The sequence below is a fragment of the Apostichopus japonicus genome, chromosome 21 (assembly GCF_037975245.1).
Source record: "Apostichopus japonicus isolate 1M-3 chromosome 21, ASM3797524v1, whole genome shotgun sequence".
Classification (NCBI taxonomy): domain Eukaryota; kingdom Metazoa; phylum Echinodermata; class Holothuroidea; order Aspidochirotida; family Stichopodidae; genus Apostichopus; species Apostichopus japonicus.
This window is the reverse complement of record NC_092581.1, coordinates 17171833-17187545: the sequence shown is the minus strand read 5'-3', so window position 1 is coordinate 17187545 and position 15713 is coordinate 17171833. Positions and strand designations below refer to the sequence as shown.

The 15713-nt window shown below is 36.9% G+C and overlaps 1 protein-coding gene across 16 annotated transcripts in view; it reads left to right on the top strand.

The window, feature by feature from the left end:
* LOC139963074 (SH3 domain-containing kinase-binding protein 1-like) overlaps nucleotides 1-15713 on the top strand; it is a 39231-nt gene that overhangs the window by 6284 nt on the left and 17234 nt on the right. For 15 of the 16 annotated variants that reach the window (XM_071963561.1, XM_071963564.1, XM_071963566.1 and 12 more), the window contains exons 2-8: nucleotides 4989-5146; nucleotides 6584-6671; nucleotides 7364-7579; nucleotides 8221-8390; nucleotides 11359-11425; nucleotides 14358-14551; nucleotides 15259-15298. In XM_071963561.1, coding sequence (XP_071819662.1) covers nucleotides 4989-5146; nucleotides 6584-6671; nucleotides 7364-7579; nucleotides 8221-8390; nucleotides 11359-11425; nucleotides 14358-14551; nucleotides 15259-15298 — 933 coding nt within the window. The remainder of the gene's footprint in view (nucleotides 1-4988; nucleotides 5147-6583; nucleotides 6672-7363; nucleotides 7580-8220; nucleotides 8391-11358; nucleotides 11426-14357; nucleotides 14552-15258; nucleotides 15299-15713) is intronic. The other variant, XM_071963562.1, reaches the window with a different exon arrangement.

Sequence of the window (15713 nt, the reverse complement as noted above, 5' to 3'; positions counted from 1 at the left end):
TACAACGCTCACCCATAAACCCTTTGAATTAGCTGTGCTTCTAACCCGGTTAAAATAAACACTTACACATTCTTAGTGCAATTGAATCATGCCATTTGGGAATACAAAAGTGCCTCGGTGTCAGATTTCATTGCCAAAACTGGTGTTTTTCGAGCATTGCTTACAGTATCTCCTCCGTAACAAGTCCCTCATGTCGAGTCAGTTCTTTAGTGAAACAAGTAAATGAATTATTTCCATTCATTAGGTTGTAGGCTGTACACTTTCTGATATTAACAAAGTAGTGAATGTGTTACATAGGATAACCAATAAAGTAAATCACTTATAAAACAATTAACCTACCTAAACCAGACAACTGTCAAAGATCCATAGATGTTTAACCCACATTTAGTACAGTGGTGGGATACGTGTAATCATGTAAACGTGCTAATGCGTACTGTGTCCTACAATAAACGCAGTCTAAAGAATTCAATTCTGCCATTTCAGTAATTTACCTCTCCCAGACTTGAATAAATTTAACTTCTACATGGATTCCTTAACTCCCTGTACATATACATATTACCGTGTAGCCGTTAATTAATTATTGATGACTATCTTTGTGTACATTTAAATTATGCTATATCATTTAGATGTATAAATAGCTGAATATTTGTTGATAGCCATTTTAAGTGTTTATATATAATTTGTTCCAGTCTCACTAAAATATATGCAACACAATCAGATTGAGCTGCATATGTTATTCCTTCACACAGACGACTTGAAGACTTGTTTTACTAGTTTACATTACTGAATGTGGCGTATGACAGCATACTATATCGCTCAATCACACATCGCTGGAACGCTGGAACCCACATTAATTAAATCTGTCGAGGTTTGCCAACATTTTTAAAGTGGAAACAGCAGATACTGTAACTTGAAACCTTTTCGACTTAGTGACATTGATTACAGGGGAGACGGTCTATAGATAAAACAGGTGATGTGTCTAACTTGGCAGTCCACCCCCATTTTACCAGCTAAAAGAAAAAACAGCAACCTAGAATTGAACCTGTATTGAAAGTATTTCTTTGTAGGGGTGATCTATAATGAAATGTTAACCTCTTTAAAGTCTCAATACGTGTTTGCTGATGAATTTCGGAAAAAAACTTCCGAAGCAGATTCAATGTTCGGGTTAGGGTTAGGGTTAGTGCACTCTAACCAGGAGGGTTTAATAGAAAAAATTGTCGCAATCGAAAGAAAGAAATTTATTTTCTGTTGCCCATATCAGCATGTTCATTACACAAATGTAACCTAAATATACTCGTTCTGTCCACTTTCTTTACCCAATTCCAAGGAGGACACGCCTGAAAACACCGGTTTATTCATTGCAATGGAAGGAAATGACACAATTTTTTCAAGTAACATGGGTAAAACCAAAGCGAAAGCAAAAAATTTTATTCAGTTCAAAATGTATCAATGACAGATCACTCAATAAAAATAATGAATATTGATATGGAAATTGCATAGAACGGTTTTAATTTTCACTGAGCTTTTAGTGCAGTAAGCTGGAAAGGTCAAACTTTAAATTTGGCAAACATATACTGAGACTTTAAAGTTGAAGTCTGAAACACTCTTGTTAAACATTACTGTATGTTGAACACAGTTGCTTGCTGTTCATTGACAAGCTTGCAATATTATAGACTTGAATTTATGAAAAGTCAAAATATATAAGGAAACAATGCGTCAAAAGCCAGCACGGCATCCTTTCATATCTAGTTTCAACAATAGTAGCAGGAAATATGACAGGGCTATTATGCTGACCGGCAAGTTCCCCTCTCGGGAAGTCTGTTACTTGTCAGTGTTTCATATCAAGGTTACAAATCCCATGTCCTCTTGACAAGGAAATTTACTTCGATATATATAGTGTTATGAACAAGCAGTATATAAATGCAATAGATGTTGCTGCTTTGAACTATGACTCCCATAGGCTAAATAAATACATACTGTATAAAGTAACGACTTTAAAAAAGAAAATAGAAGGTGAAAGCTGCATTAATATTCAAGGTTGAGTATGTTACGGGGCGTTTCCCTCTTGCTTCACAACACAACCTTTACAGAGGTTTGTATGAAAGAAGTCAAAGAACCCTAAAAATATTGTACCAGGATATGAAATTACACAATCCAGTTTGAAAGGAAAGGCAATATTGTTTAATCATAATTGTTAGTTTTCAGACAATCATTTTGAGATCATTATAAAGCAATTAATGTACTTTAAGCCATTACCCCAGTGTAAGAAATTGGTCATTGAACACAATCTATATGATTAACTGGAGGTTTAGGTAAAATAAGAAAGTCCTGCAAATTATGGAGAGGTGTATTAAATTGGTCATTGAATGCAATCTATATGACTTTCCAAAGGTTTTAGGTAAAGAGAAAGTCCTGTTAATGTGGAGAATACAGTTTCGATTGGTTCTCCAAAGTAAATTTCCTACAAAGGCCTAGTTGATATCAAGGTTACAAAATCCAAATTTCTTCATCCAGTTGTAGCCATTTGTTTAAATCCTTTTTGTATGCTCTGTGATGCTAATACTTATGAATTGTTTGTGTACATATTGTTTGCAGAGTTACTAGTTTTCTGATCTGTGCTTTACTTTGATGGTCTCAGATGGACAATGGACACAGAATGACTCATAAGGGTTAACCTTATTTTAGGTCATACTGTTTCTAAACAATCCCTGGACTTTCATCAGTTTCAAAAATTGTTCAGACTATGTTATTGGCCATTTCCTTTCTGGTCTTAGTCAGTATTTTGATATATCATGATACGTTCTACTTCTTTACAATGTACATAATTACTGTAGGTAGGAAGTATTTTGATGAAGTTTGCATTCATATTCTGTAGTTGGATATGGTATGAGCTAGTGTGCATTAATAATTGGATATGGTATGAGCTAGTGTGTATTAATAATTGGATATGGTATGAGCTAGTGTGCATTAATAGTTGGTATATGGTATGAGCTAGTGTGCATTAATAGTTGGGTATGGTATGAGCTATTGTGCAATGTGCATTAATAATTGGATATGAGCTAGTGTGCATTAATAATTGGATATGGTATGAGCTACTGTAGTGTGCATTAATAGTTGGATATGGTATGAGCTAGTGTGCATTAATAGTTGGTATATTGGTATCCTATCATTGAATGTTCATTCACTTTTTTGATGTTAGAGGACACTAACTACACCCAAAGATACTGATACGTGTAGTAAAGTTTGTTTTATGGTACAGTAGCCATCCAGCATGGTGTGTATCCATGATACCTCTAGTATTTGTATTCTTTAAACTAATTAAAATCAATATTTACCTTTTTTACAAGTTAAGATAGCTATTTAAACTTATAAAAGAGCTTTAGAATGAGGCTTAGTACTACCTTCTGAAACATCCTGTGCATTTGGAATTCAAGTAAATGACCTCAATTAGGAGGTAAGGTTAGGTAAGTATTACTTGAAAGACTAATACTTCCTGTTTGAGATGATGAACTAGATAAGTCTTTTGCTTTGTCTCTATGAATGACATATCCTGCCTTAGAAGGGTTCAGAGTGATTGAACTTGTATGCTGAGATCATGTTTCAATGAGAAAGTCACTGCAATACTTCAAAAGAGGTATTTCAGGATACTTAAGTGTCTTGTATTGTGCCTAACCTGTTGCAACAGCAAATAGTGGTTTAAATAGCAGTTTATGGCTTTGTCTAGCTCCACAACTGGTCTGATTCAGTTTAGAGGAAAATTCTTATTTTTGATTCAAACAGTGTATTCAAGTTAAAGCAGATGTAATTAGGAACACCAAAGCATGACATCAAAGTTGAAACCAAAATAACATTTATGATATGTTCATTGGATGATTAGAATGAAGTGTTCATTCATCATCTTGTTGTTTCCTTTCTAAGGAGACTTGTTGTCAAAGACCTGTTAACTCTCCCATTTGATTGCTGGAGATGTAAAATCCTTGTTCCTGCAACTATATAAGTATTGAAATGTCATCCGAGACTAATTGTGGGGTGGGGTGGGGGGGGCAAGAAATTATCCAAGGCCGACACATTGGCCATCATCTTGTGGTTTGCCCTTTTCATTAATCTTTCTATATTTATCATAAGCATTTGTGACAGCATTTCACATTGCACAGTAATGAGAATAGCCACTCTCAATGTAAACCTCTGTAATTCTTTGGAGGTTATCTTGTGCATGGGTGTGCGTGTGTGTGTATTTACTTCGCTCCTCTCTTACCTGTCTCCCACTCCACATAGACTGCACTTTCCCATCTACGTAACTACACACTGGAACATTTTAGCACTGCGCCCTCGCTACCAGGGCACTACCCACTTACAACTTCTGAATCTACCATCCAGGAAGAACGCTATGCATTTTCGTCAGCAAAATTTGCTTTAACGTTTTCGATTGTCTTTTATGATTTTTGTGATCGGATTGGTTGTACAAATCCTGGAATAACCTTTTGATGTCATGTATTGGTGAAATGCTGTTCCTTCTTATAGTATGATTAAAACTTAATGATTATTTATTTTTATTATGTCTGCCAGATAATTTAGATATCATATCCAGCTCATGTTGAACAGCATAAATTAGTTTGTTGCTGGGTTGCAATTATTGTCTTTCTATTAACATCAGCTACATTGGGGAAAGTTTGTCAAGACCGTCATGAAAGTCAGGAATTTCTATTTTATCCTTGGCATTATCTTTACACTAAAACTTTAAACTATAAGCCGTTTCGATTTAAATCGAGGCACTTTCAAATTTGCAGGTTCTGATCATTTACTCATTCTTGAACAATTGGGCCGATTAAGACCGACTCACTGATTACTTTATTAAAGATTTGAATATTGGCTATTATCGGTTTCAGTATTGGAGGGCGCTTTCAAAATAGGTTCAACATTATATGAAACAATTAGCGTTACTTCGCAGAACCATTCCTGTGATTGTTTTTCTTTATCTCTTTGTGCAGTGGAGGCGCTCGTGGAGTATGACTACGATGCCGTCAACCCTGACGAGCTGACGATCAAGGTCGGAGACACCATCACCGGCATAAAGATAATGGAAGGTGGATGGTGGGAAGGAGAGGTCAACGGCAAGAGAGGAATGTTCCCAGACAACTTCGTCAAGGTAAACCCATCTTTGAATTATTGGCAAATGCTAGATCTGCCCCTCTCACTCTTTGATAATCCCCATGTCTCATTATCAGATATTGGGATTGGGAAACTACAGTGGCCTAAAATGAGCCATGAGTATTGTCTGCCAGTATTTAATTAAATAAATAACATGCTGACATTGTTATTCTGTTAGTGCCAAGTAAGGAATGGTATAGTAGTTATGCCTTCCATTAACAGTACCTTCATGGTTCTGTATTTGTGTCACGGGTGACCAGAAAGTAACTCAGTGATGATGAGAAAGAACTAATACAAGGGTTTCTTGAACCCTCAATGAAAAGATTTATTTCGCTCCACGCTTACCTGTCTCCTCACAACCTCAGCACTCTCGTTCTACCGTACCTAGAATGAACTGGGAACCTTGTAACACTTGTCCTTTCATTTGGGAAGGTTTTTGGGACACAGTGATGATAGAAAGAACTAGGACAAGGGTTTCTTGAACCCTCTCTTGATGAAATGTAAGAAAGTTATCTGCTGGAACTGTGATATACTTGTTTGCAGTCAATATCAGTGTGCATGTCTCAGAGAAAAATTTTGAATTCAAATATATTATTTTAGGAGTTGTGAGGTCTCTTGAATTTTTTCTCTTATAAAATATCACTGTTCCTACAAAAGCTGCTATCTTTGCTGCTGCTGCTGTTTTGCCATAGTCCTCAAAGAACCGTCGGCATTCTCTTCTTGTGTATATACAAGAGAATTATAGACTAATGATCCGCTGGGACGTCACTCCGCTACGGATGCAGCTGGCCGGAACATACTATCATGTACAACCGCCCTTTACTACACGTACACCTACTGCTGGTGCTGGTGCTGCTGCATGCCTTCAATACCGTAGAAACCTTAGAATAACAACGCCATTTCCGCCATGCAGACTGGCGTTGCACTTGTACTTATGTAGCAATTCGCCCATTTTGCATAGCAATTTCGCTATGTGACACTAACATTCCCTGGGAATTCTACTAAGCATGAATTGATCTTTGAGTGCAACATACTTGATAAACCAAACAATGCCGGTCTGTGCAAATATTTGAATCTATACTTTGTTATTTGGTTATTAAAATGTATGTATGTATTTTAGATCCTCCTGCAAGCAGTAACTCGCGAAGAAGCCTCATTGTCTTATCAAAGCCGCAAGCTGACCGAAGTCAGTCTCTTACATTCATATTTTAACGTCCATGATTATGAATTGTCAATTGTCAACAACTCTGTAACTGGACGACATACATAAAATCTTGGAGTGACTCGAACTCGGGACCTTATGATTGAAATACACCGGCGTTAACCACTGAGCTAACACTCCTACTGTATGTATGATTGAAAGGCACCACGTTAAACACTGAGCTAACACTCCTACTGTATGTATGATTGTTTGTTTGTTCTTTCTGTCTTGAAGGTGCTGAAAGAGGAATCAAGTCGGGCTTCAGCAGCTCCCCCACCGGCAGTGAACGGTCAAACACCGACGGAGGAAGTTGTCAAGAGGGGTGAGTCTCAACCAGATCTAAAAAAGAGTGGATAAGTAGGGAAAATAATGGGAATTGAATTAAAACAAAAATGTGTATTTTAACAATTATTTTCATACCAATAATATAATATAAAGTTCTTCATATTGGCATATATAATCCCTTGTTTGATAAATTCTATTAAGGCTCAGAAGCATAACAATATCTCACCTGATCTGATACCATAGTAAAAGGTTTCTGTTTTTTGGGGTACTTTACAGATTTTCCCCTTTAAGGTGCTCAAATTGTACAGTTATTTTGCATTGTAAAGCAGTTTTAAGCCTTACTTCAGTCCAGTAAATCCATCATACTTTCAGCATTATTTTCTCACAATTACACAAAAGTCAGTACATATGTTTCATACAAATTCATACAATAAGTACATATGATGAACTAAGCATTTTTCACGGATGGAAGGTCACAACTTCTGTTATGAATATTCATTAGTGGAGGCGGGGTTAATAGTATCCTGGTGGGTTAATAACCACTATACAAGGTAAATCTATGTAGCTAACCAAGGAATGCTCACTACTATGATATGACTCCTGTTGCAGCAAGTAGGCGGCCAAAATACACAGATGATATTAACCCTCAAGTTGTGCTGTAGCATCATTAGGGCAAGTTTATCTTCCTCATCAAACAATAAGGAAGCCCTGTGTGTTTTTCTTCCCTAGAAAACGGTGCCCACAAGAAAAAGCTCAGGGCAAAGGTCACCTACAGCTACGCACCGCAGAACGAGGATGAATTACCGTTGGAGGTAGATTCAGAAGTAGAAGTCACAAGCCAGCCTGAGCCCGGCTGGTGGGAGGGCGTCGTAAATGGCAAGAAGGGAATGTTTCCGTCAAACTTTGTTGAACTCCTGCCCGAAGAAGAGGAGAAACCTGAATCAGGTCGGTTCATAGTCTCCCTAAAAAATGGAAATATGGAATGCCATTGTTGTTACTCCTTAGTACGATTAATTGCATGCTTGTGTTGAGTGAAAAAAACTGGTTGCAAGGGTTTTGTTTAATTTGCCAGAATCAAACAGACTTTGTTTGGTCAATTCTCAATCCAGACAATATGACAATTTACACTTGAAGTTTCCAGCAACACTATCAGACAATTGTAATGTGTGTAGGTTGCGCAAACAGACACAATAATAAATACACAGTGAACTTTGATTGCAACTTTACCAATGTCAATGGTAGTCTTACTTTGGACTTAGCGCTATTTTGCAATAGTTTGCTCAGGATGATTTGTATTTGTCATGGGGAAATTACATCATGCAAATAAACTCAAATTTAAGTCTTCAAATGAAATAACACAGTTACTTTTAAACAAAAGGTTGCAGTTTGCATAAAATATTAATATGAATATGTGTAGTATGTGGGCAGCCTCTCTTGAACTGGTCAGGTATGCTTCCTTATTACCAGCAGTATGTGAAATAGTCACAACAAAAAGAAAGTAACGGTACATATTTCACAGTTGCGACTAAACATAACCGTGAATTTATTTCAATCCTTTTGCATTTCTTCTCACCTATGGTCTGTAGAAGCTAAGCTTATCAAGCCAAGAGCTATGCCGAAAGGACCAGGCTTTGGTGATATTTTCAAAAACATGGGTACCCCAAGGTTGAAACCTGTGGTTCAACCTCCAAGACCAGCAGAGCCAGCCAGCAGAGCTGACTCATCCAAGTCGGTAAGGCCATTAGCAGTTAAACGGGTGAGTTTGTCCAATCAAATTTAGGGTGGTAGCCAAGGGTGCCTCACACTTTCTCTTGCGGTCCGCAGGTATGTGTTTATTTTGTTTTTTTCGTAACATTTTTCCTGCCGTGTAGCATTCGAGGCCAGTCTCACGCAGTGGCGTAGCCAGCATTCTATAGTTAGGGGGGCAAGACTTTTCTTAAGGGGCGCAAACCTGTGATGGTTGATGGTAGGAATTACAAAGACAGATATGTATCAATGGGCACCTCGTCTGCACAAATACACATCCAATGGTTCAGTGGAACATGACACACTGATTACCAAGTTATGACCTTATATGAAGTATGAACATGAGCCCTGAGGTATGAATACTTGTGATAAGAACTCGAACAAATGTAAATAGAAGTATTTTGAATTCATCACTGGATTTCATTTGGGGGGCGAGACTGTAGCACAAAGCAAATTTGGGGGGGCATTGCCCCTCCTGGCCCCCCTCTGGCTACGCCACTGGTCTCACGTTATTTCCGGTTAAAGAAATCTAACTCAAACCTTCAATTTTAAGGCCGTGCGAATAATGATGTCCAACAGTATTGCCAGTGGATAACGGAGGGTAAGAGCAGTTACAGTTTTTGATGACAGTTGCCAAAATGGGAAACTATGTAACCCTTTTTTTTGCCATCTGGTTTATTCCGATCTTATTGATTGAGTTACAGATAACATGAAGTAAAAAAAAAAATAGGTAGACCTATTGGACAAGGTTTTATACGGCAGGATAAATGCATTTTAGTCACCATTTTTTCTATCATTTCAATGTGCGGTAGATTTTATTATTTTTCTTTTGAACCGTTGTTGTTTAGTTATTGCAGGGGATAATTTAGTGTTCAAATTGTGTGTAGCAATTTTGAGGGCAGTTAAACTTTCTCATATAAATTACTTAAAGGCATTGAAGACTCGCCCCAAACTGCGTGCAGCCATCTGAAAAAGTTAACTTTCTGTTGCTTGCAAGTGACGTTTTGTTCGTGTCGCTACAAAATGCAGACAGTAATGAAACATGATACCTTGTCATCTTTAGCTGGACCTGAGATGTCCATCGCTGTATCGTTTGTATACTGTGCTGTGGGTATTGACCGCAGCTGTATGTACTGACTGTACACTAGTGTCTAATTACCGACGTTAGCAAGCTGTGTGTGTATTTTCTGGGGTCGATGGTGGTGTTTTAACACTTCTGTTACACCTCATTCGAAACTAGGTCAAATTACCGGCATTAGACATTTCTTTTTGTGCGAGTCTTCACACACTTTAATGCTTCCTTTGTATAAAAAATTGCCATACAACTTTGCACTTGCTTAGCAATTTGCCAGTTTTGCATAGCATTTTGCGATGTGATACTCGATATGTTATTCCCTGTAATGATGTCATTTTCTTAGTTAAAAGCATAACACTTTGGGCTCTGCAATAACACATTTTGTTTGTTTATAGTAAATATCCATGCCATTTATTTCAAGACACTGCACCAGCAATCTTCTTTATAAAATGCACTAACAATTAAAAACAAAATTAATATGAAAACAATAAGCCAAAATAAAGTAAGAGAACAATGGAAAACAAACAAAACAGATATGAAAATTCAATGCTATTACCAGATGTAAGATGAAAATACTTGTTTATGAAATTTGGCCAATGTCAAGAATGTTCTGTTAGACTTGTATAGTAATGACTAGCATTAATAGTTATTCTGTACATTTATTCAAAAAAAGTAGTCTCTTCTGGAATCAGTTTCACAGCTAATAAACACATTGTTCCTAAATGTCCATTGATGGTGTGCAACATTGGATGCATTCATAGTTCATGTTGTGTTTGCCCAGTTTTGGATACAGTGTACTCTCTGCTTTAATGTTAATGTATTGAATAGTTAGCTTGATATAATAATGTGACAATCATGTGTGATCCTTGAAGAATCTCATTTACTATTTAAGACACCTAACAATGAAATATCTAGCCTGGATCTGCGTAACCGATGTACCTAGGACTGTCCTAATTTGCATATTAAACTCTGGGCCTTAAGTTATTATTGTTATTATGAGTGTTTCCACTAGAGCTGATGGCATTATTCTCTTACAAAAAGAAATATGGTATAGTACAATGCATTATTTACTTTAGGAAATGGTTCCCTATAGGCTCCAAGCGGGCCAAATTTGGCAAAAAAGATAAATTGGTCCACAGTCTTGCCCATGTGGACCAGACCTTGCGTGTTTAGTGTGTGACTAGCTGATTTGAGCTGCCATGTTGATCTGTTTTCATACTAATACACTAAGTACTTACCACTTTTTGTTACTTCATTACTTTCATGCTAATTAACTTATTAATCAATAATGTTCCATGTTCAGTCAGCCTATAGACAACAAATATATGCTTCTAATCCGTCGTTTACAAGAAAACCATGCGAGGGAAGTGAACTTGAATTTTAGCATATCATTTATTCATTATTGTTAGAAACAGTGCTGTTGTCAATGTTAGCATTGTGCAACCATCTGTGCACATAGATAATTACAATCCTATGTTTGTATGTTTGTAACTTACAGCCCCGTTGGATGGCACATTCATTGCAAATTTTTAAGTTGTCCTCAGAATATGTGAACAGAGCTAATCAGAGATTGTGATTCGCTGTAATGCACAAGATTGACCAATCATATTGCTAGATCAAATCAGGGTATTTATGTTCTAGGTGTGGTCACTTTCAACAACTATTTTTCAGTGCTGTCTTTAATCATCAAGGCACTTACTTTATGCAAACTACTGCATTATATCACTAGCTATATGTAGTTATATTGGCATTATCTTTAACACCTGTATCAATTCTAATCTCTATCATATATTACCTAATCCCTATTTAAGATCCTATCCTGTCAATAAAAACTGTTTTGAGAGATAATCATCTCTAATTTTTTTTTTTTTTAATAACTGAACAATATTTTTGCTATTTGCAGAACTCATACAAAGGTCCATCACCACCTGCTTCAGAGCCACCAAAAGCAGACACAGCTCAAGATTCAGGTACATTTCATGAATAGTATTGAAAAATGAGCCGGGTGGGGATAGGGGTGGACTAGGAGGCTAGGGCACCTTAGAGTCACCGCTTACATCATCCATGAAAAATTTGTTAGCTTTCTTATAGTCACATGTGGCTTATGTTTCATTTTTAGTGGGTAACATATTTTTAATTGGACAGAAAGCTGCCATTTTCACATGCTTTTACATGACCACTAGAAAGAATTGAGAGCTGGTCAATATGGAAATCTGGAATATCTATGTGAATTATTATTACATTAGGTTCATAGAACTTTTACATAGAACTGACTGGCTTTTATCGGCTAATCCATCCATGTGAATGACGGAATGAAGGAAGGATGTGGTAAAGGAAGATTGTATTGATGTTTTTATTAGAAAAATAATGGATCATAAAGTAATTGCCCAGATATATTCTAGCTCATGACATGACTCAAAGGAAAACGATTGGCTTGTGTTTCATTCTTCAGTGGTTACATTGATATCTAACATGGTTATCAGATGGTAACATTGGTAATGTGTAGGACTGTAGTAATAACCAGAGGATCCTTAGTAAGTAGCTGACTGTAAGGTCATGACTATAGGAAACCATTAAACGTTTCTTTAAATGTCAAGAATAAAGTATTTCCAATTTAGTTCCTCTCTGAGGGCTGTAATTTTTCTGGTGTGACCTTTAGATCATTTGGACTAGGCTTGGTTCCCTAACATGGTTCCTCAATCTAACTAAAAAACCTATGTGGCTATATTGTGACCATTCCTAGTTGCACAAATGCAATGTTATGGTTTCATTTAAGACAAAGGTCATTGTAACTTCAATATTCGTGGGATAGTTTTGGTGTATGAAAGTACCGTAGTATGTAGTCTACTGTACCTTACATCCATTCTAAAAAAGATGAAGTTTGTTACAAGGAGATTATGACAAAAAAAATCAGTGCAAATTAGAACTATGCTTAATACTGAGAGGAAACAAATGACTTAAACAATGCTGAATTGGTCCATGAATTTTGCCAGGAATATAATAGAGATTGCTTATAGCTACAGAGCCTACCCGGAGCAGGCAGCTTCTCTCTGCAAGAACACCTTGATTTGGAATGTTCTTTGTTTTAGAGTTGAATGTAGCTTTTAGAGTTAGTTTCAGTTTCCATAGCAGAAAGCCAATAACATCTTTATTTCATGATCAATTGATAGGTAGCAGTGCACTATGTAATTGTCATGTTGGATCAGGTTTTGAGGATTTGTGCATGTGTAGTCGAAAATGAACTATGTACATGCAATAGTACAGTGAACTGTGTGGAATTTAGCGAGAGATATGCACACTGTAGGTACAGGGATTTTTGAAGAGTTGGTTGTTGGATTCACTGTAAGGTCAAAGCATGGAGCTAGTACTAAGGAGTTGGCGAGTAGGGAAGTACAAGGGCGGACGAAGGGGAAGGGGTTGCTGGTAAAAATTGGTTGAATTGGCAGGGTGGGCGAAAGAAGTGGTGGGGCGGGCCACCCCTGTCAAACAGCGAAGCTAAGGCACTGAGCCATCTTACCCTATCTTTTGTTATACACCATTCACTAAGTTATCTAAACAATTCTTTTGACAAAAAGGAAAGCAAATGAGAGAGACCACCTTCTTCTGTTCTGGACCATTAAAACAGCTTTCATAGAGAAGAGTATCGGCAAGTCAATGCGACTTACTGATTTCTGCTGGAATTAACAGAAGCTTTAGAAAAACGGATTATTTTTAATCCGTGTCGGATTATTCTAATCCGATTCTGTCGTAATATATATATATATATATATATATATATATATATATATATATATATATATATATAAATGGCCATTAGCCAGGTACTCTGTTAATGAGAATTCACTAGACCTGTTCACACAGTTAATGATTTTGTTAATGTTAACAGAGTAGACCATATCAGGAAGAATGGGCAGGAAGTTATCCGTTTCCGTTTCTTTCCTCTCCTAATTCAACCCTCGATAATTCAAGAAAACTGTCTTTACCACTTGTGGGCAATATTGCATTACGGGAAAAAGTTTAAAAAACTACCATGCATTGAAATTAAACTTGAGAAATTAAACGTGTGAGCTTATTTTTAAATTTGATTAGGTTAAAAAGAAGGTTATCAGTTTCTTTCCCACCAAAGCAGTGTATTCTTTATTTTTTCAATCAATAATCATTTTAATTTTATGTACAATGCAAGCCTCTGTTGTTTGTTTTTGGCATTTTATAGTTTTGAATAATAACAATCATTCTCTACCAACCTTCAGGATCATGACTGTCACTTGAATATTCTTAACCGCTTAAGCAACTTTGCCAGTGCTGATGAGTTGAACAAAATCTTGGAGTTATTGAACGAAATAATTCTCCACGAACTGCTCAAATCTTTGGGTTACACTATCAACTTGCTTAATTATTTACCAACATATCAGAACAAATTTTGTAAATTCAGAGAAAGTGGTCTCAGGCATTCCAAAAAGTTTTTTCATAACAGTTATTATTATATTTTTGCATCACATTTTCAACACATCGGCTAAATTAAAACGCAGTCTAAGACAGTCCGTTTTGTTTCAGATAGCCACCAGGTTATTTGTTAGTGGAATAAGTCTGTGGGGTTAGAAGCAATAAAACTTATTATCTGTGAGATTGTGGGTGCATATAGTGCACAATTTCCACAATCTGATCTGAAATGGTCTTATTTTCCACAATGATCATAGACTGTAAATCGGACAGCCCAACCAATGTGAAGTGTAAATTTAAAAAGCCATGTGGTTTCTATCCGTAATGCTTTTATGTGTCTTGTAAAGTAACTGACTTCCAGGCTGGAATGGACACTTTTGTTCAAGTGGGATAAAGTGATTATGATAATAATTTTTCTGGTCGCTACACGAATCTCTGATTTTGTCATCTTTATCCTGTCAGGTGGGAAAGAAAGAGCTATAGTGGAGTTTGACTACGATCCCAAGAACCCAGACGAGCTCATGTTAAAAAAGGGAACCATGATAACTGTAATATCCAAAGATGTCGGTGATAAGGGCTGGTGGAAAGGAGAAAAAGACGGTAAAGTCGGTGTCTTTCCGGACAATTTTGTAAAACTGTTATCGGCGGACCAGGAGGTGAGCAATGTCTTGATGAACTGTAATTTGTTTACACATAAAATATCGCATATGATGGGTCTGAGTGTTTGCAATTTGACTAATATCCAGGGGGCGTACATTCGCCATTTTTCAAGAGGTTGGGGGGCTGGGGGTTTGTAGATTGCTTTCAAGACCGTGGAGTTTTCTTGAGACTGACTGCAGCAACTTATCAATCAGTGTTGTGAAATATTATAAATCAACAAAGTGGAAATTTGTTTCATAATTACAACTGTACACTGTTATTGCCCTCTCCCCCCCCCCCCCTAAGGTAGAAACATGTTCCTGCCCTACAGCACGTCTGAGGAGAGAGAGAGAGAGCAAAAAGGGGAATATTGTTTGCCCTTTTTTTTTCATTCAATGTTATTTACAGTCCACTTTAGATTTTGCTTTCAAAATGCTAATTTAATTATTGGGTGAAGGTTTGAAGTAAAATGACAGTAAGGGCGGATTAATGAGACTAGGTCTCCGATCATACATTAATGTAGAAACAGAGATTGAAGATAAGCTGTTGCCATTCTGAGGACACTTGGCAGTCCCCTGAAATTTGAGTGAGCTTGTACTTGTATTGATTTCAGCCATATTTGATTGCAGGTTGCAAAAAAATAATAAAATACTGTATGAATGGCTGACTGATTTTAAGATTTTATCCATTATTAAAGATATCTCTATTCTTTTTCCATTTATAGGCAAAATCAAAGGGTGCACCGCCAATCAGGCCTGGTGTTGGTAAGGTTATGAAATTCTTCATGATGGGCCAGTTGATTGGGATTGAGAGTTGTGAATACATTGTAGACACTTTGTACCCAATAAATGGTCATAGGCCAGGATTTGTGGAGTTAGCATGGTGAAATGTACAGTAGACAGTGTGTACAAAAGAACTGTTTCCCATAGGCCATTACGTGTGGAGCAAGCATGGTGAATGCATGGTAAACCATTTATACGAAAAACTGTTTCCCATAGGCCAGTATTTTAGCTGGTGAATGAAAGATAGACAATGTCTTTAATGGAACTGCGTCCCATAGGCCAGTATGTTAGCTAGTGAATGCATGACAGACAATGTCTTTAATGGAACTGAGTCCCATTGGCCAGTATGTTAGCTGGAGAATGAATGATAGACAATGTCTACAAGGGAACTGTTTCC